Below are 19,303 nucleotides of genomic sequence, written 5' to 3'. Positions count from 1 at the left end.
AGGGTTATGGTTGGGGTTAGGGTTATGGTTGTGGTTGGGGCTAGGGTTGAACGGGGATGTGGACATGAAGCTAGGGTTATGGTTGTGGTTGGGGTTAGGGTTGAACAGGGATGTGGACATGAAGCTAGGGTTATGGTTGGGGTTAGGGTTATGGTTGTGGTTGGGGCTAGGGTTGAACGGGGATGTGGACATGAAGCTAGGGTTATGGTTGTGGTTGGGGTTAGGGTTGAACAGGGATGTGGACATGAAGCTAGGGTTGTGGTTGTGGTTAGGGTTATGGTTGTGGTTGGGGCTAGGGTTGAACAGGGATGTGGAGATGAAGCTAGGGTTATGGTTGGGGTTAGGGTTATGGTTGTGGTTGAGGCTAGGGTTGAACGGGGATGTGGACATGAAGCTAGGGTTATGGTTGTGGTTGGGGTTAGGGTTGAACAGGGATGTGGACATGAAGCTAGGGTTGTGGTTGGGGTTAGGGTTGAACAGGGATGTGGACATGAAGTTGTTGTTGGGGTTGGGGTTAGGGTTGAACGGGGATGTGGATATGAAGTTAGGGTTGTGGTTGGGGTTAGGGTTGAACAGGGATGTGGACATGAAGTTAGGGTTGTGGTTGGGGTTAGGGTTGAACAGGGATGTGGACATGAAGTTGTTGTTGGGGTTGGGGTTAGGGTTGAACGGGGATGTGGACATGAAGCTAGGGTTATGGTTGGGGTTGGGGTTAGGGTTGAACAGGGATGTGGACATGAAGCTAGGGTTAGGGTTGTGGTTGGGGCTAGGGTTGAACCGGGATGTGGACATGAAGCAAGGGTTACGGTTGTGTTTGGGGTTGAACCGGGATGTAGACATGAAGCTAGGGTTGTGGTTGGGGCTAGGGTTGAACGGGGATTTGGACATGAAGTTAGGGTTATGGTTGGGGTTAGGGTTATGGTTGGGGTTTGGGTTGAACGGGGATGTGGACATGAAGCTAGGGTTGTGGTTGGGGTTAGGATTGAACGGGGATGTGGACATGAAGTTAGGGTTGTGGTTGTGGTTGGGGTTAGGGTTGAACAGGGATGTGGACATGAAGTTAGGGTTGTGGTTGGGGTTAGGGTTGAACAGGGATGTGGACATGAAGTTAGGGTTGTGGTTGGGGTTAGGGTTGAACAGGGATGTGGACATGAAGTTGTTGTTGGGGTTAGGGTTGAACGGGGATGTGGACATGAAGCTAGGGTTAGGGTTGTGGTTGGGGTTAGGGTTGAACGGGGATGTGGACATCAAATCAAATCAAATTTATTTATATAGCCCTTCGTACATCAGCTGATATCTCAAAGTGCTGTACAGAAACCCAGCCTAAAACCCCAAACAGCAAGCAATGCAGGTGTAGAAGCACGGTGGCTAGGAAAAACTCCCTAGAAAGGCCAAAACCTAGGAAGAAACCTAGAGAGGAACCAGGCTATGTGGGGTGGCCAGTCCTCTTCTGGCTGTGCCGGGTGGAGATTATAACAAAACATGGTCAAGATGTTCAAATGTTCATAAATGACCAGCATGGTCGAATAATAATAAGGCAGAATAGTTGAAACTGGAGCAGCAGCACAGTCAGCTGGACTGGGGACAGCAAGGAGTCATCATGTCAGGTATTCCTGGGGCATGGTCCTATGGCTCAGGTCCTCCGAGAGAGAGAAAGAAAGAGAGAATTAGAGAGAACATATGTGGGATGGCCAGTCCTCTTCTGGCTGTGCCGGGTGGAGATTATAACAGAACATGGCCAAGATGTTCAAATGTTCATAAATGACCAGCATGGTCGAATAATAATAAGGCAGAACAGTTGAAACTGGAGCAGCAGCACAGCCAGGTGGACTGGGGACAGCAAGGAGTCATCATGTCAGGTAGTCCTGGGGCATGGTCCTAGGGCTCAGGTCCTCCGAGAGAGAGAAAGAGAGAAGGAGAGAATTAGAGAACGCACACTTAGATTCACACAGGGCACCGAATAGGACAGGAGAAGTACTCCAGATATAACAAACTGACCCTAGCCCCCCGACACATAAACTACTGCAGCATAAATACTGGAGGCTGAGACAGGAGGGGTCAGGAGACACTGTGGCCCCATCCGAGGACACCCCCGGACAGGGCCAAACAGGAAGGATATAACCCCACCCACTTTGCCAAAGCACAGCCCCCACAACACTAGAGGGATATCTTCAACCACCAACTTACCATCCTGAGACAAGGCTGAGTATAGCCCACAAAGACCTTCGCCACGGCACAACCCAAGGGGGGGGGGCGCCAACCCAGACAGGATGACCACATCAGTGACTCAACCCACTCAGGTGACGCACCCCCTCCAGGGACGGCATGAGAGAGCCCCAGTAAAGCCAGTGACTCAGCCCCTGTAATAGGGTTAGAGGCAGAGAATCCCAGTGGAAAGAGGGGAACCGGCCAGGCAGAGACAGCAAGGGCGGTTCGTTGCTCCAGAGCCTTTCCGTTCACCCTCCCACTCCTGGGCCAGACTACACTCAATCATATGACCCACTGAAGAGATGAGTCTTCAGTAGAGACTTAAAGGTTGAGACCGAGTTTGCGTCTCTGACATGGATAGGCAGACCGTTCCATAAAAATGGAGCTCTATAGGAGAAAGCCCTGCCTCCAGCTGTTTGCTTAAAAATTCTAGGGACAATTAGGAGGCCTGCGTCTTGTGACCGTAGCGTACGTGTAGGTATGTACGGAAGGACCAAATCAGAGAGATAGGTAGGAGCAAGCCCATGTAATGCTTTGTAGGTTAGCAGTAAAACCTTGAAATCAGCCCTTGCTTTGACAGGAAGCCAGTGTAGAGAGGCTAGCACTGGAGTAATATGATCAAATTTTTTGGTTCTAGTCAGGATTCTAGCAGCCGTATTTAGCACTAACTGAAGTTTATTTAGTGCTTTATCCGGGTAGCCGGAAAGTAGAACATTGCAGTAGTCTAACCTGGAAGTGACAAAAGCATGGATAAATTTTTCTGCATCATTTTTGGACAGAAAGTTTCTGATTTTTGCAATGTTACGTAGATGGAAAAAAGCTGTCCTTGAAATGGTCTTGATATGTTCTTCAAAAGAGAGATCAGGGTCCAGAGTAACGCCGAGGTCCTTCACAGTTTTATTTGAGACGACTGTACAACCATTAAGATTAATTGTCAGATTCAACAGAAGATCTCTTTGTTTCTTGGGACCTAGAACAAGCATCTCTGTTTTGTCCGAGTTTAAAAGTAGAAAGTTTGCAGCCATCCACTTCCTTATGTCTGAAACACATTCTTCTAGCAAGGGCAATTTTGGGGCTTCACCATGTTTAATTGAAATGTACAGCTGTGTGTCATCCGCATAGCAGTGAAAGTTAACATTATGTTTTCGAATGACATCCAAGAGGTAAAATATATAGTGAAAACAATAGTGGTCCTAAAACGGAACCTTGAGGAACACCGAAATTTACAGTTGATTTGTCAGAGGACAAACCATTCACAGAGACAAACTGATATCTTTCCGACAGATAAGATCTAAGCTTTGAAGGAATACGCAGATTTAAGGAGGAGTCCGTAATTTGCTTTCTAATAATCATAATCTTTTCCTCAAAGAAGTTCATGAATTTATCACTGCTAAAGTGAAAGTCATCCTCTCTTGGGGAATGCTGCTTTTTAGTTAGCTTTGCGACAGTATCAAAAAGGAATTTCGGATTGTTCTTATTTTTCTCAATTAAGTTAGAAAAATAGGATGATCGAGCAGCAGTAAGGGCTCTTCGGTACTGCACAGTACTGTCTTTCCAAGCTAGTCGGAAGACTTCCAGTTTGGTGTGGCGCCATTTCCGTTCCAATTTTCTGGAAGCTTGCTTCAGAGCTCGGGTATTTTCTGTGTACCAGGGAGCTAGTTTCTTATGAGAAATGTTTTTAGTTTTTAGGGGTGCAACTGCATCTAGGGTATTGCGCAAGGTTAAATTGAGTTCCTCAGTTAGGTGGTTAACTGATTTTTGTCCTCTGGCGTCCTTGGGTAGACAGAGGGAATCTGGAAGGACATCAAGGAATCTTTGTGTTGTCTGTGAATTTATAGCACGACTTTTGATGATCCTTGGTTGGGGTCTGAGCAGATTATTTGTTGCAATTGCAAACGTAATAAAATGGTGGTCCGATAGTCCAGGATTATGAGGAAAAACATTAAGATCCACAACATTTATTCCATGGGACAAAACTAGGTCCAGCGTATGACTGTGACAGTGAGTGGGTCCAGAGACATGTTGGACAAAACCCACTGAGTCGATGATGGCTCCGAAAGCCTTTTGGAGTGGGTCTGTGGACTTTTCCATGTGAATATTAAAGTCACCAAATATTAGAATATTATCCGCTATGACTACAAGGTCCGATAGGAATTCAGGGAACTCAGTGAGGAACGCTGTATATGGCCCAGGAGGCCTGTAAACAGTAGCTATAAAAAGTGATTGAGTAGGCTGCATAGATTTCATGACTTCACCTCCGCCTTTGCGGGATGCACGGGGGATATGGTCACTAGTGTAGCCAGGAGGTGAGGCCTCATTTAACACAGTAAATTCATCAGGCTTAAGCCATGTTTCAGTCAGGCCAATCACATCAAGATTATGATCAGTGATTAGTTCATTGACTATAATTGCCTTTGAAGTAAGGGATCTAACATTAAGTAGCCCTATTTTGAGATGTGAGGTATCATGATCTCTTTCAATAATGACAGGAATGGAGGTGGTCTTTATCCTAGTGAGATTGCTAAGGCGAACACCGCCATGTTTAGTTTTGCCCAACCCAGGTCGAGGCACAGACACGGTCTCAATGGTGATAGCTGAGCTGACTACACTGACTGTGCTAGTGGCAGACTCCACTATGCTGGCAGGCTGGCTAACAGCCTGCTGCCTGGCCTGCACCCTATTTCATTGTGGAGCTAGAGGAGTTAGAGCCCTGTCTATGTTGGTAGATAAAATGAGAGCACCCCTCCAGCTAGGATGGAGTCCGTCACTCCTCAGCAGGTCAGGCTTGGTCCTGTTTGTGGGCGAGTCCCAGAAAGAGGGCCAATTATCTACAAATTCTATCTTTTGGGAGGGGCAGAAAACAGTTTTCAACCAGCGATTGAGTTGTGAGACTCTGCTGTAGAGCTCATCACTCCCCCTAACTGGGAGGGGGCCAGAGACAATTACTCGATGCCGACACATCTTTCTAGCTGATTTACACGCAGAAGCTATGTTGCGCTTGGTGATCTCTGACTGTTTCATCCTAACATCGTTGGTGCCGACGTGGATAACAATATCTCTATACTCTCTACACTCGCCAGTTTTAGCTTTAGCCAGCACCATCTTCAGATTAGCCTTAACGTCGGTAGCCCTGCCCCCCGGTAAACAGTGTATGATCGCTGGATGATTCGTTTTAAGTCTAATACTGCGGGTAATGGAGTCGCCAATGACTAGAGTTTTCAATTTGTCAGAGCTAATGGTGGGAAGCTTCGGCGTCTCAGACCCCGTAACGGGAGGAGGAGAGACCAGAGAAGACTCGGCCTCTGACTCCGACCCGCTGCTTAATGGGGAAAACCGGTTGAAAGTTTCTGTCGGCTGAATGAGCGACACGGGTTGAGCGTTCCTACAGCATTTCCTTCCAGAAACCGTGAGAAAGTTGTCCGGCTGCGGGGACTGTGCCAGGGGATTTATACTACTATCTGTACTTACTGGTGGCACAGACGCTGTTTCATCCTTTCCTACACTGAAATTACCCTTGCCTAGCGATTGCGTCTGAAGCTGGGCTTGTAGCACAGCTATCCTCGCCGTAAGGCGAGTACAGCGACTGCAATTAGAAGGCATCATGTTAATGTTACTACTTAGCTTCGGCTGTTGGCGGTCCTGACGAACCGTGTCCAGATAAAGCGTCCGGAGTGAAAAAGTTGAGTAGGAAAAAAACAAAAATATAAACGGTAATTAAAAAGTAAAAACCGTAAATTTGTCAGGTAGCAAAACAGGTTGGCAACAAAACGCACAGCAACTCAAAAACAAGTCTGCAAGTCGTGACCGGAGTAGAAACTGTAAAGGTTGTGCATTACTTTATATCACTTAGCTCATGATTATGTTGTGCTCTCCTCCAGGGTAAATTCTACACTTGCTCAGACCCCTCCAAAATGACAGAGGTCACGTGCCGGTAAGACAGCTTTATTTTCAGTCTCTTTAACTCTCCCTTATTCATTCCATTGGGCATTATTATGAATTCCTCCCTTTTCTCCAACCCCATCCTCTCCTCCCATCCTCCTCTCCCTCTTTCTCGCTTCCTTCCCTTCCTTGTCCGCCCTCCCTTTCTCTCTTAATTCAATCCAACTTCATTGACATAGCACTGATGATCGAATACTACATCTCTCCCCCCAGGGGTGTGTTCCTGAAGCACCAGGAGAACAGTCTTCAGGAGATGGTGTTGGCCCACAGGGATTGGATCAACAGTGACTTTAACTTTGACAACGTCCTCAACGGCATGCTGGCTCTGTTTACCGTGTCCACGTTCGAAGGGTGGCCTCAGTGAGTTACCCAGCCTGGAAGGCGAACTGGCTGAATCAGGGTTGGTGCTCAATTCCATTTCAACTCCTATTCAGGAACTGAAACGGAAATTCCAATTCTCCACGATGGTTTTCTGTGAAGAACATTTAGAATTTAGAGTTTAAATGGAATTGGACCACAACTCTCGTTCGAGTGTCACCGTTTCACTTTTGTTTCACTGTGCTGATTCAGCCTGGAACTGGACATGTCTTCATTGTATTGAATGGTTCCAGGCTAGATCAGTGAAGTGAAACAGTAGTGACACTGAGCAATATTCAGTTTGGATTCCAGACTAGGTACTGCAAGACATATAGCCATTATTAAATGAATCCCTCTTTCATGTTCTTCTAACAAGGAAAGTATTTTTTTACTCTTTTCTCTCTCTCTCCTTTAATTGCTCCCTCTTTTTCTCTCCTTCCTTCCTTCCTTCCTTCCTTCCTTCCTTCCTTCCTTCCTTCCTTCCTTCCTTCCTTCCTTCCTTCCTTCCTTCCTTCCTTCCCTCCCTCCCCTCTCCCAGGCTGTTGTATAAAGCCATAGACTCAGACAGGGAGGATATGGGCCCAGTCTACAACAACCGTGTGGATATCTCCATCTTTTTCATCGTCTACCTCATCCTCATCGCCTTCTTCATGATGAACATCTTCGTCGGCTTCGTCATCGTCACCTTCCAGGAGCAGGGAGAGTCTGAGTATAAGAACTGTGAGCTCGACAAGAACCAGGTAAGCTGGCGAAGCATATCGATGTGTTCTTAACTCTTTGTGATCGACAGCCTGACAGAGTATTCTTATCTGCAAGTACTCTCTTTGAGATCTGTGTGCTTGACAGAAATGTCCATGTAAATATTCCATGCCCTGCTCAATGCAAGATTTTACGCAACAATCCAAGTTTATGTCATTTGGCCTGTTACTATTTAACAGATACGGGGGCTTTACTGCCTTGACTTCACTTCTCTCTCCTCAGCGTCAGTGTGTGCAGTATGCTCTGAAGGCCAAGCCTCTGCGGTGTTATATCCCTAAGAACCACTATCAGTACAACATGTGGTACATAGTCACCTCCTGCTACTTTGAGTACGCCATGTTCTTCCTCATCATGCTCAACACACTGTGTCTCGGCATGCAGGTAAATCTAGAACACATCCATTCTATTCTGTTTGTGCTCAACGCATCTGGCTGCGTTTAGACAGGCAGCCCAATTCTGATCTTTGTAGCACTAATTGGTGTTTTGTCTCTTTGTTCCTCATGGCAGATATTTTGGAGGTATTACATAGTCAAAATGCTGTTATGCTATTTCCTCAATGGGTTTGTTGTGTATTTCCACCATGCAGCACTGTAACCAGTCAGCCCATGTGACCAAGCTGTCTGACACTCTGAACATGATCTTCACTGTCCTCTTCACGGTGGAGATGATACTAAAACTCATTGCCTTCAAAGCTAAGGTAGGGTTAGGCGCAGGCCCAGGCTCTGGGCTGGCAGGAATGTTTACTGTAGAATGTTTAGTGGGTCTTTTTAAGTATGCTGGGGGTTCTTCGTTTTCCAGAATCGTTTTTTCTCCATGCCCCTGTGTAATCTGTGTATCCCAGGGCTACTTTGGAGACCCGTGGAACGTGTTTGACTTCCTCATCGTCATCGGCAGTGTTGTCGACGTCATCCTGAGTGAGGTCGACGTGAGTACACAGAACAGCGGCAGCCATGTTTGCACACCTATGCAAGTCGTACGGTGGTAGTAGATACTGGCCGTGTTCAGTAGCAGAACGTCTTGCAACAATAAATGTTTCCGAATGTTTTCTCCCAACTGAACGTGAGCCTGGTGTGATCTTTTATAAGACGCTCCCATGCAATGTGATTGTGTTTATTCAACGTATTCACAACTGTGACCCAGAAACACAAACTCCTGGCTTCACAGCAGCAGGCTGTGGGAAGCAGCACTAGTTCACAGCAGGACCTGGTTAGTACCACTGTCAGACACACGCCCCTCCACGCCCCACATCATCTCCACTCCCTTCCATTGGAATGTCTATGTTACATGTTGATTTAATATTACGCCAAGGACTAATATTCTATCGTCGGTATCATCTCGTCCAGTTGAGTTCAGTGAAGTGAGGCTATGACAGGAAATACTACAGCATTTTTGAACATCACCTTGTTTTCATGTCTTTATTTCCCCCTCTCCTTTCACTCGGTGAAGCACCAGGTTTCGTTTGTTTCTGTCTTCATCCAACTCGCACTCCTGTGTTTTCTCCCCTCTGAACCGTCACCCATAAACATCTCCAGTGTTCCCTCACCTCCATCCACCTGTCTAACCCACCATCCCCTCCCCCCCTTCCTCCTCTTCTCCTCCCTCTCTCTCTCTCTCTCTCTCTCTCTCTCTCCCCCCTCTCTCCAGGCTGCCTTGGCCTCTAGTGGAGGACTGTACTGTCTCCATGGCTGTGCTGTAAATATCACTTTACACTGCATCTGTATCTGCATGGGCCTTCTTGCTGTGTGCTGAGCACTACTCTAGTTGTCTGTTACTGTGCCCATGAGGCCCTAGCTGGATGCGCCCTTACAGAGAGATAGCGGACCCAGCCTATGGGGCATCTTGTTGCACTAGGAGCTAATTAGACATTGGGTTAGACATTGCTTACCATAGCATTGCATCTAGGATTTGGTCAGTATTCTCTTGACTTGGTTTGTAACTGTATGGCTCTTCTCTGAGCGTGTCTAACACTAACTAACTGATTTAATGTCATCAACACGTTAAGTACTGATGTTTGTGTCTACATTTATAGTAGGCCTTGGAAGTTTATTTTGTATTTGGCATGCTGAATGTATCTATTAATAACTGTGTATCATAACTTCCCCCCCTCCTGAAGTTTTGTAGAGATGAACATACATTTATGCTAAATCTATAAACATTTACTAATTAATAGAATTATCCACTAACGCAACAATAACGTCTGCGGCTAATATGATCGATCTCTGATTGTATTTCAGCAGACAAACCCTATGCAGGCCATTGCGGTAAGACAGTATTTTTGTTGTTGTATCGTTTATCAATTACAAATGTATTAGTCTGACAAAGTTACTCTGTAATTATACCATTGATATGAATGAATGACAATGAACATGTGTTTTTAATCACCTAAAGGATTCTGAGAATGCCAGAGTGTCCATCACATTCTTCCGTCTGTTCCGTGTGATGCGTTTGGTTAAACTGCTAAACAGGTCAGAGGGCATCCGTAACCTGCTGTGGACCTTCATCAAGTCCTTCCAGGTCAGTACCAGTCAGTGTTTCCCTAACCTCAATTTACAGGCTTCCTCACATTTCTTCGTAAACAGCAGAGTGATGAGCAAAACTTGGGGTAGGGAAACACGAGACCCAAATGGAAGGTCGGTTCCAACTGGTGGTTCTGGAGCCAATTCCTACTGGGTTGCAGCAACCATGTATGGAACTGATGGTAGTTTAAGTAAATATCACTGGATATCACTGGTTGGGATGACTCAATGTGTGTTTGTTCTGCAGGCTCTACCCTACGTGGCTCTTCTGATCGTCATGCTCTTCTTCATCTACGCAGTCATCGGGATGCAGGTCAACTTTTAGGAGTGAACTGAATATTTTTAAGTACATACACACTATGGGTCCCCTTACCCTTGAGTCTTCCCTTTCAGGTGTTTGGAAAGATAGCCTTAGTGGATGGCACACAGATCAACCGCAACAACAACTTCCAGACATTCCCCCAAGCTGTCCTGCTGCTATTCCGGTGAGTCAGTCAGTCAGATCGAGAGAGTGGATTTTTATTTATTTTTATTTAACCTTACGAGTCAGTCAGAGGTAAGGTCAGAGTTCACACATACTGTATACCCACCACTGAGGTGCCTGTGTGTCTATGGGAGGGTGCAACAGAACTTGCAGATAGAAATATACTTGGTAAAAACACCATCTGTGATGTAGTGATTAGTCCTATTGAATACACTAGTTGTGCTGGCTAGTATGTACGGGAAGTTGTATTGTCCTATGGTCAGGTGTAACTGATGCCCTCTGTATTCTCCCAACAGTTGTGCGACAGGGGAGGCGTGGCAGGAAGTGATGGTGGCCAGTATGTACGGCAAGAAGTGTGACCCCAAGTCTGACTTCCTACCTGGGGAGGAGTACACCTGTGGAGCCAGCTTCGCTGTCTTCTACTTTATGTCCTTCTATATGCTGTGTGCCTTCCTGGTCAGTAGTCCTTTCTCCACTCCTCTCTTCTCTTCCAGGAAGTATTGTTGTTGTCTTAAGTTATCTTTCTCTCCCATCTCAGATCATCAACTTATTCGTGGCTGTGATCATGGACAACTTTGACTACCTGACACGTGATTGGTCCATCCTGGGTCCTCACCATCTGGATGAGTTCAAGAAGATCTGGGCCGAGTACGACCCGGATGCCACGTGAGTCATCTCTGAACCCAGATCCAAGTTATGCGTGCGCTGGTCAGCTATTTATGTCACTAAAGAGACTAGTCCTCTGTCAAGAATGCAGGGACAATGCCCCATGGCATTCCCTTTCAATCCACAATAAGTTCATGTTGGTAGGAGTTTCACCTGACATCTGTATGTAGTTGATGCTCTAAGTCTTGGTACCCAAAGCTAATATATAGCTCCTCTCTCTAAATCAATGTGCCTAAGTGTATTTTGTCCTCTTGTCCTGCAGGGGGCGTATAAAACATCTGGACGTGGTAACACTACTGCGAAGGATCCAGCCTCCGCTAGGCTTTGGGAAATTCTGTCCGCATCGCTCAGCCTGCAAGGTAAGTCATGTTATTTGGATGAAATTTGCCATTTAAATGGGTACCATTGCCATGTACCACGGATGTGGTTTGGTGCCTGATAATGTGTACAGTACATCTTCTCACTGGTGTCCACTCTCTCTCGTTCCCCTCTTCTCCCTGACAACAGCGTTTAATATCCATGAACATGCCCCTGAACAGCGATGGCACAGTCACCTTCAATGCCACCCTTTTTGCCCTGGTCAGGACTGCCCTCAAGATAAAGACTGAAGGTGTCGAAGGTGTCTTGTCTCTAGCACTGCGCCCGTCTGACACCATAAATAATATTCCATGTTTATGTTTTTTTTTTAATGTAATACTTTGTTTTTCCTGTCTTATGTTGACTAGGTAACTTTGAGCAGGCTAATGAAGAGTTGAGAGCCATTATAAAGAAGATCTGGAAACGCACCAGTATGAAACTGCTGGACCAGGTCATCCCACCAATCGGAGGTGAGCATTTCACTGTGACCCCTACATGAACCCTACCTAACTGAAAGGTCATGTACAAAAGCCCCTAGAATGGAGCAGCATGCTAAGATGAACCCTGGTCAGCAAAGTTGATCTGATCTGTTGACTCTTTCAAACGTCTTTCCTCTGTGACTTTTCATCTAGGTCCTTCGAGCCGGATTGCGTTTATCAGGGGTGTTGTGACAGATATCCGTCCACCACGACGTAGACAATTGCCTCCAGTTAGCTCTGTTTGGGTTTTGACACTTTGTTTTATTGGGATATGTCCTAGATGACGAGGTGACGGTGGGAAAGTTCTACGCCACCTTCCTGATTCAGGATCATTTCCGTAAGTTTATGAAGCGTCAAGAGGAGTACTATGGCTACCGGCCCACCAAGAAGAGTGCTAATGGGAGTGCTCCAGAGATGCAGGTAAGTCCCTCACATTGTTGTATAGCAGGTTTGGGGTCAATTGGAATTGAATTCTGTCAATTCAGGAAGTAATTAAACTGAATTTCCAATTCAACTGAAAAAAGTGCATATATTTCTAATGACTTCTCAATCATCTGAAAAAGAGAAACTATTATTTAAAGCATTTTTCTATTTAGAATTTAAAATTCAAATCACTTCCTGAATTGAGTGAATTGAATTCCAATTGACACCAACCAACGCTCGTTTGGATGTACACCTTTCTGCACACCATCTTTAGGCTTCAAAATCATTCTCAAATCATCTTCTGCTTGTGTCGAACATTTCAAACTCTACTGTAATCTCTACCTCTCTCTCTTTTACCCTCCATGTTTGTTTCGCTCTTCACTTTGGTCGTCTGAAATTCATCCTTAATGTTCTCACCCTCTCTTTTCTCATCTTCCTCCTCTGTTTGTCCCTCTCCCATTTCCTCCCTCTCCTCCCCAGGCTGGTCTGAGGAGTATAGAGGAGGAGGCAGCTCCACAGCTCCACAGGGCCATCTCAGGAGACCTGCTGAATGAGGAGGAGATGGAGAGAGCCATGGAGGAGTCTCTGGAGGAAGGCATCTACAGGGTGAGACACCGACGGAGCACTTTCCTTTAGTTTAGCAAACTTTATGATCCCATCTGGGGAAGTAAATATGGTTCCAACACACTATAAACAAAAAGGACGTTAAAAACAATATCATAACATATTGTATATATACAGTGCATTCGGAAAGTATTCAGATCCCTTGATTTTTTTTACACATTTTGTTACGTAACTGCCGTATTCTAAAATTGATTAAATAATTTTTTCCGCTCATCAATCTACACACAATACCCATAATGACAAAACAAAAATGGGTTATTAGATATTTTGGCAAAAAAAATAAACGGAAATATCACATTTACGTTAGTATTCAGACCCTTTACTCAGTAGTTTGTTGAAGCACCTTTGGCAGTGATTACAGCCTCGAGTCGTCTTGTGTATGACGCTACAAGCTTGGCACACCTGTATTTGGGAAGTTTCTCCCATTCTTCTCTACAGATCCTCTCAAGCTCTGTTCGTTTGGATGGGGAGCATCGCTGCACAGCTATTTTCCGGTCTCTCCAGAGATTTTTGATCGGGTTCAAGTCCGGGCTCTGGCAAGGCCACTCAAGGACATTCAAAGACTTGTCCCGAAGCCACTCATTGTCTTGGCTGTGTGCTTATGGTCATTGGCCTGTTGGAAGGTGAACATTCGCCCCAGTCTGAGGTCCTGAGCGCTCTGGAGCAGGTTTTCATCAAGGATCTCTGTACTTTCCCTCTATCCTGACTAGTCTCCCAGTCCCTGCCGCTGAAAAATTGGTGCCAGGTTTCCTCCAGACGTGACGCTTGGCATTCAGGCCAAAGAGTTCAATTTTGGTTTCACTAGACCGGAGAATCTTGTCCTTTAGATGCCTTTTTTTCAAACTCCAAGTGGGCTGTCATGTGCCTTTTACTGAGGAGTGGCTTTCGTCTGACCACTCTACCATAAAGGCCCACTTGTTGGAGTGCTGCAGAGATGGTTGTCCTTCTGGAAGGTTATCCCATCTCCACAGAGGAACTCTAGAGCTCTGTCAGAGTGACCATTGGGTTATTGGTCACCTCTCTGACCAAGGCCCTTCTCCCCCAAATGCTCAGTTTGGCCAGGTGGCCAGCTCTAGGTAGAATCTTGGTGGTTCCAAACTTCTTCCATTTAAGAATGATGGAGGCCACTGTGTTCTTGGGGACCTTCAATGCTGCAGATTGTTTTTGGTACCCTTCCCCAGATCTGTGTCTCGACACAATCCTGTCTTGGAGCTCTACAGACAATTTGACCTCATGGCTTGGTTTTAGCTTGGACTGTGTGAATCAGGTCTTCATGGTCAAATTGCTGCAAAGAAACCACTACTAAAGGACACCAATAATAAGAAGAGACTTGCTTGGGCTAAGAACATGAGCAATGAACATTAGACCGGTGGAAATCTGTCCTTTGACAATTTTTGGTTCCAACTGCCATGTCTTTGTGAGACACAGAGAAGGTTAACGGATGATCTCTGCATGTGTGGTTCCCACCGTGAAGCATGGAGGAGGAGGTGTGATGGTGTGGGGGTGCTTTGCTGGTGGCACTGTCAGTGATTTATTTTGAATTCAAGGCACACTTAACCAGCATGGCTACCACAGCATTCTGTAGCGATGCGCCATCTGATCTGGTTTGCGCTTTGTGCGGCTATCATTTTATTTCCAACAGGACAATGACCCAAAACACATCTCCAGGCTGTGTAAGGGCTATTTAACCAATGAGAGTGATGGACTGCTGCATCAGATGACCTGGCCTCCACAATCACCCGACCTCAACCCAATTGAGATGGTTTGGGATGAGTTGGACCGCAGAATGATGGAAAAGCAGCCAACAAGTGCTCAGCATATGTGGGAACTCCTTCAAGACAGTTGGATAAGCATTCCTCATGAAGCTGGTTGAGAGAATGCCAAGAGTGTGCAAAGCTGTCAAGGCAAAGGGTGATTTTGATTTGTTTATACCTTTTTTGGTTACTACATGATTCCATATGTGTTATTTCATAGTGTCTTCACTATTATTCTACAATATGGAAAATAGTAAAAATAAAGAAAAACCCTTGAATGAGTAGGTGTGTCCAAACTTTTGACTGGTACTGTATGTAAATAAGGTATTTCTGTTTTTTATTTTTAAGAAATGTGCAAATAAAAAAACAGTTTTCGCTTTGTCATTATGGAGTACAGTGTGTAGATTGAGAGAATCTTTTTTAGAATGAGGCTGTTACGTAATAAAGGGGACTGAATACTTTCTGAATGCACTGTACATATATTTAATGTAGCCTGTCACAGTCTTTATCTTTAATCAAAGCAGGATAGATAAACATATAAACGTCCCTTATTCAGGACCCTGTCTTTCAAAGATAATTCGTAAAAATCCAAATAACTTCACAGATCTTCATTGTAAAGGGTTTAAACACTGTTTCCCATTCTTGTTCAATGAACCACAAACGATTAATGAACATGCACCTGTGGAACGGTCGTTAAGACACTAACAGCTTACAGACGGTAGGCAATTAAGGTCACAGTTATTAAAACTTAGAACACTAAAGAGGTCTTTCTACTGACTCTGAAAAACACCAAAAGAAAGATGCCCAGGGTCCCTGCTCATCTGCATGAACGTGCCTTTTGCATGCTGCAAGGAGGCTTGAGGACTGCAGATGTAGCCAGGGCAATAAATTGCAATGTCCGTACTGTGAGACACTTAAGACAGCGTTACAGGGAGACAGGACGGACAGCTGATCATCCTCGCAGTGGCAGACCACGTGTAACAACACCTGCACAGCATCGGTACATCCGAACATCACACCTGCGGGACAGGTACAGGATGGCAACAACCCGAGTTACAGCCCGAGTTACACCAGGAACGCACAACCCCTACATCAGTGCCCAGACTGTCCGCAATAGGCTAACCCTAACCCTTGTAGGCCTGTTGTAAGGCAGGTCCTCACCAGACATCACCGGCAACAACGTCGCCTATGGGCACAAACCCACGGTCGCTGGACCAGACAGGACTGGCAAAAAAAGTGCTCTACACTGACGAGTTGCGGTTTTGTCTCACCAGCGGTGATGGTCGGATTCGTGTTTATCGTCAAAGGAATGAGCGTTACACCGAGGCCTGTACTCTGGAGCGGGATCGATTTGAAGGTAGAGAGTCCGTCATGGTCTGGGGAGGTGTGTCACAGCATCATCGGACTAAGCTTGTTGTCATTGCAGGCAATCTCAACTCTGTGCATTACAGGGACGACATCCTCCTCCCTTATGTGGTACCCTTCCTGCATGCTCATCCTGACATGACCCTCCAGCATGACAATGCCACCAGCCATACTGCTCGTTCTGTGCATGATTTCCTGCAAGAAAGGAATGTCAGTGTTCTGCCATGGCCAGCGAAGAGCTCGGATCTCAATCCCATTGAGCATGTCTGGGACTTGTTGGTGAGGGCTAGGGCCATTCCCCCCAGAAATGTCCGGAAACTTGCAGGTACCTTGGTGGAAGAGTGGGGTAACATCTCACAGCAAGAACAGGCAAATCTGGTGCAGTCCATGAGGAGGAGATGCACTGCGGTACTTAATGCAGCTGGTGGCCACACCAGATAGTCCTGACTGTTACTTTTGATTTTGACCCCACCCTTTGTTCAGGGACACGTTATTACATTTATGTTAGTCACATGTCTGTGGAAATTGTTCAGTTTATGTCTCAGTTGTTGAATCTTGTTATGGTCATACAAATATTTACACATGTTAAGTTTGAGAGGACGTGAGAGGACGTTTCTTTTTTTGCTGAGTTTAGATGTGCCTGGGTTGTTTTAACCACAGTGTTTGTGTTTGGTTGTGCAGCGCCAGGGCGGTCTGTTCGGGGACTATTCAGACCCGTTCTCCACAGAGACCAGCAGTGTCTCGCCCTCCCACATGGCTAGCCAGCGTCCCCTACAGCTATCAGAGAACCGCCCCGAGGAGGCTGAGTTGCCCTTCAGTCGCTCAGACTCCGTCTTCCTCCCCAATACAGAGTTCTTTCCCCTGACCCCCACCAAACACAACAGCAACAACAACGCGTAAGTATTGTCGTCCCCAGGCTAATTGAGTACTGTTACTGACTTCAACCAAACACAACAGCTACAACAATCTATGAGTAGAGTGCTGCTGCACCACCAAAGCTGCATTTGCTGCCACAGAAACAAATGAATGGAGACCCAAGATTAATAAGCACTTTGAGAACCTGGAAAAGCACTGTATGAATCCAATCAATCAATGATCTTCTTTTGCAAATTCAGCACTATTTGGGTGATACGGTACACTTTGCTTGCTGGTATGTATAAGATACATGGCTTACATGATTATATATAGATTTTTTTATGTTTATAGGTTTTCTTATGAGAGAGAGGAGAGTCCGAAAGTGAGCAGGCACCATTCCAGAGTGGACACAGAGCGCAGCTCTCCAGGTCAGTTCAACATCAGCCTAGGCCGGGATTTAATCTGCCTAAGGGCCGTGTTATAGCGTGGCTGACAGTCAAAGGTCATCTCCACTTGAGCTGACATGCACAGTGTTTCCTATGAATGTGATCTCCCCGAAAAATGCCCTGAAAAGCCACATTGTCGGCTGTCTAGTGCGCTGCGCTAGGAATTGAATCCCGGCCCTATTCACCTAATCAATCCTACTATCTGCTGATCATCATCACCCTGCATGATATTTGACATACTGTTGGATACTCATTAGTCATTCTTGTGTCCTACAATAAATAACTGTGTTCTTCTGTCTGTCTCCTGTAGATAGCAGACACTTCTCTGAGATCAGCCAGAAACCAATCAGAACAGACATCACTCAGGTAACATAATACACACCAGATTGAAGATCCCATACAACCCATTTAAACACTAAATAGACCAGTGATGGGCAACTCCAGTCCTCGCAGGCTAGAGTGGTGTCACACATTTTCTCCATCCCGAGCAAACACCGCTGATTAAACTAAACTGCATTCTAAACTGAAGATCATATTAGCTAAATATTGGAGTCAGTCGTTTTAGCTGTGGCTGGGGCAAAAGTGGAACACCAATCAGGACCCTGAGGACTGGAGTTGCCCATCCCTGCCATAGACAAAACAGATTGAATTTAGCTGAGTCATGATTCTGTTGTTCCATGAATGTCCTAACTGTAAGTGTTGTCTTTGTTGTTGCAGTTCCCCTATGACCTCAAATACGGTAAGAGCCAGTCTCTCCCCAGCTGTGCCCAAGCTAAAGGGGAGGCTACAGAGGAAGCTGAAGGGGCCACAGGAGGCTCTGTGTCTGCACCTGCCGCTGACCAGCTGATCAAAGAGGTACGTTGATACTGATTGACAGATTGTTAATCAGTTATTTAAACTATATATGTAAATCCATGTTTTTCCTCTGTGCCAGGTTCCTCCCTGAGACCCTATGTTTGTAACAGTAAACATCATATCAATGTACGTATCATGCCCTCTGTCAGGTCTTAGTGGTTGGCGGTCTTGGCGACCTGGCCAATGACAATTCGTTTGTGGCGGTGACTCGTAATGAAATGGCCGAGGCAATGCGCATGCCCATGTCCCACTTTGAAGACGTGGCCCTGGGCCTCCTCAACGGGCGCAGTGGCCGTGCAACCTCCGCCACGAGGAAGATGAGCCCAATCCCTGTGCCCCCTTCCGCCCCCGACCGGCCCTCTAGGTCTACAGAGCTGAAACCGAAACCCAAGAAGCGCCTCGTCACAACCTTTAAACAACCCCTGAAGGGGGAAGAGGCAGACACCAAAGTGTAGAGAGTCTGTCATCGGAGTGCCCATGACGACAGTGGCGTTATCTTGTGACATGATATTGACACTTGACTTGACAAGGCTGTGTTGTAGTTGGTGACATCACACACTCGCAGCATTAACAAATCCTGATTAGTTGCCGTGGCGATGAGCTCAATCCACTAACCATAGTTTCCAATGGAGACTGGAGGAAATAGGCCCTCTAACCAGGGTTGATGGCCGAGTTACTAGGCTCTAGCTGGTTGGCTGTTCAGGTTTTAACATGCTATTCCACTGTGGTTGATTCTTGTCAATTCTGATTGAATTCTTGAATCAGATTCATGATTCTTATGGAAAACTAACCGACAAAGGAAAAGGAATATTCTGCTACGGTAATACATTTTAATCTTCTCAGTTCCGCCATATTTATTTCAACAAATTAAAAAATAACTTATCACAGAGTGCACAGGTTCATGAACCTCTTTCTTTGTTATGTTTGTTGATGTAATAATCTATTCCATAGAGTGGTTAGACAGAACAACTATGTCCAGTCTGCTGTGTTTCTTACTAAAACCCTAACTAATGCCCTGTACACACTGCAGGAGAGCATTTTTTTGTCATGAATCTTGTTCTGGAGGCAGCGCTGCAGTGGTCACTAGCGAGCATTCAAAAAATCTAATTTTGAACGTAACCCTAACCTTAAATTAAGACCAAAAAGCCCATTTTGACTTTGCAGCTGGCCTATCGCTCCGTTCTGCCTCCAGGACAAGACGCATGACAATAAACTT

At 45.8% G+C, this 19,303-nt stretch overlaps 1 protein-coding gene across 2 annotated transcripts in view; it reads left to right on the top strand.

The window, feature by feature from the left end:
• The window catches only part of LOC139368403 (dihydropyridine-sensitive L-type skeletal muscle calcium channel subunit alpha-1-like), a 44,178-nt gene extending 25,216 nt beyond the window's left edge, over positions 1-18,962 (top strand). The window contains exons 23-45 of one of the 2 annotated variants that reach the window (XM_071107241.1): positions 6,087-6,139; positions 6,361-6,507; positions 7,043-7,244; positions 7,486-7,644; positions 7,850-7,960; positions 8,105-8,188; positions 8,908-8,955; positions 9,498-9,524; positions 9,652-9,777; positions 10,027-10,092; positions 10,173-10,264; positions 10,560-10,719; positions 10,802-10,929; positions 11,192-11,288; positions 11,437-11,548; positions 11,655-11,756; positions 12,046-12,185; positions 12,669-12,794; positions 16,613-16,827; positions 17,138-17,214; positions 17,543-17,598; positions 17,950-18,087; positions 18,237-18,962. In XM_071107241.1, coding sequence (XP_070963342.1) covers positions 6,087-6,139; positions 6,361-6,507; positions 7,043-7,244; positions 7,486-7,644; positions 7,850-7,960; positions 8,105-8,188; positions 8,908-8,955; positions 9,498-9,524; positions 9,652-9,777; positions 10,027-10,092; positions 10,173-10,264; positions 10,560-10,719; positions 10,802-10,929; positions 11,192-11,288; positions 11,437-11,548; positions 11,655-11,756; positions 12,046-12,185; positions 12,669-12,794; positions 16,613-16,827; positions 17,138-17,214; positions 17,543-17,598; positions 17,950-18,087; positions 18,237-18,542 — 2,772 coding nt within the window. In that variant the 3' untranslated portion in view covers positions 18,543-18,962. The remainder of the gene's footprint in view (positions 1-6,086; positions 6,140-6,360; positions 6,508-7,042; positions 7,245-7,485; positions 7,645-7,849; positions 7,961-8,104; positions 8,189-8,907; positions 8,956-9,497; positions 9,525-9,651; positions 9,778-10,026; positions 10,093-10,172; positions 10,265-10,559; positions 10,720-10,801; positions 10,930-11,191; positions 11,289-11,436; positions 11,549-11,654; positions 11,757-12,045; positions 12,186-12,668; positions 12,795-16,612; positions 16,828-17,137; positions 17,215-17,542; positions 17,599-17,949; positions 18,088-18,236) is intronic. The other variant, XM_071107242.1, reaches the window with a different exon arrangement.
• Positions 18,963-19,303: the final 341 nt, after the last annotated feature.

Source organism: Oncorhynchus clarkii, chromosome 16, assembly GCF_045791955.1.
Source record: "Oncorhynchus clarkii lewisi isolate Uvic-CL-2024 chromosome 16, UVic_Ocla_1.0, whole genome shotgun sequence".
Classification (NCBI taxonomy): domain Eukaryota; kingdom Metazoa; phylum Chordata; class Actinopteri; order Salmoniformes; family Salmonidae; genus Oncorhynchus; species Oncorhynchus clarkii.
Note: the sequence above shows the minus strand (reverse complement) of the source record. Positions and strands in the feature narration are given on the sequence as shown.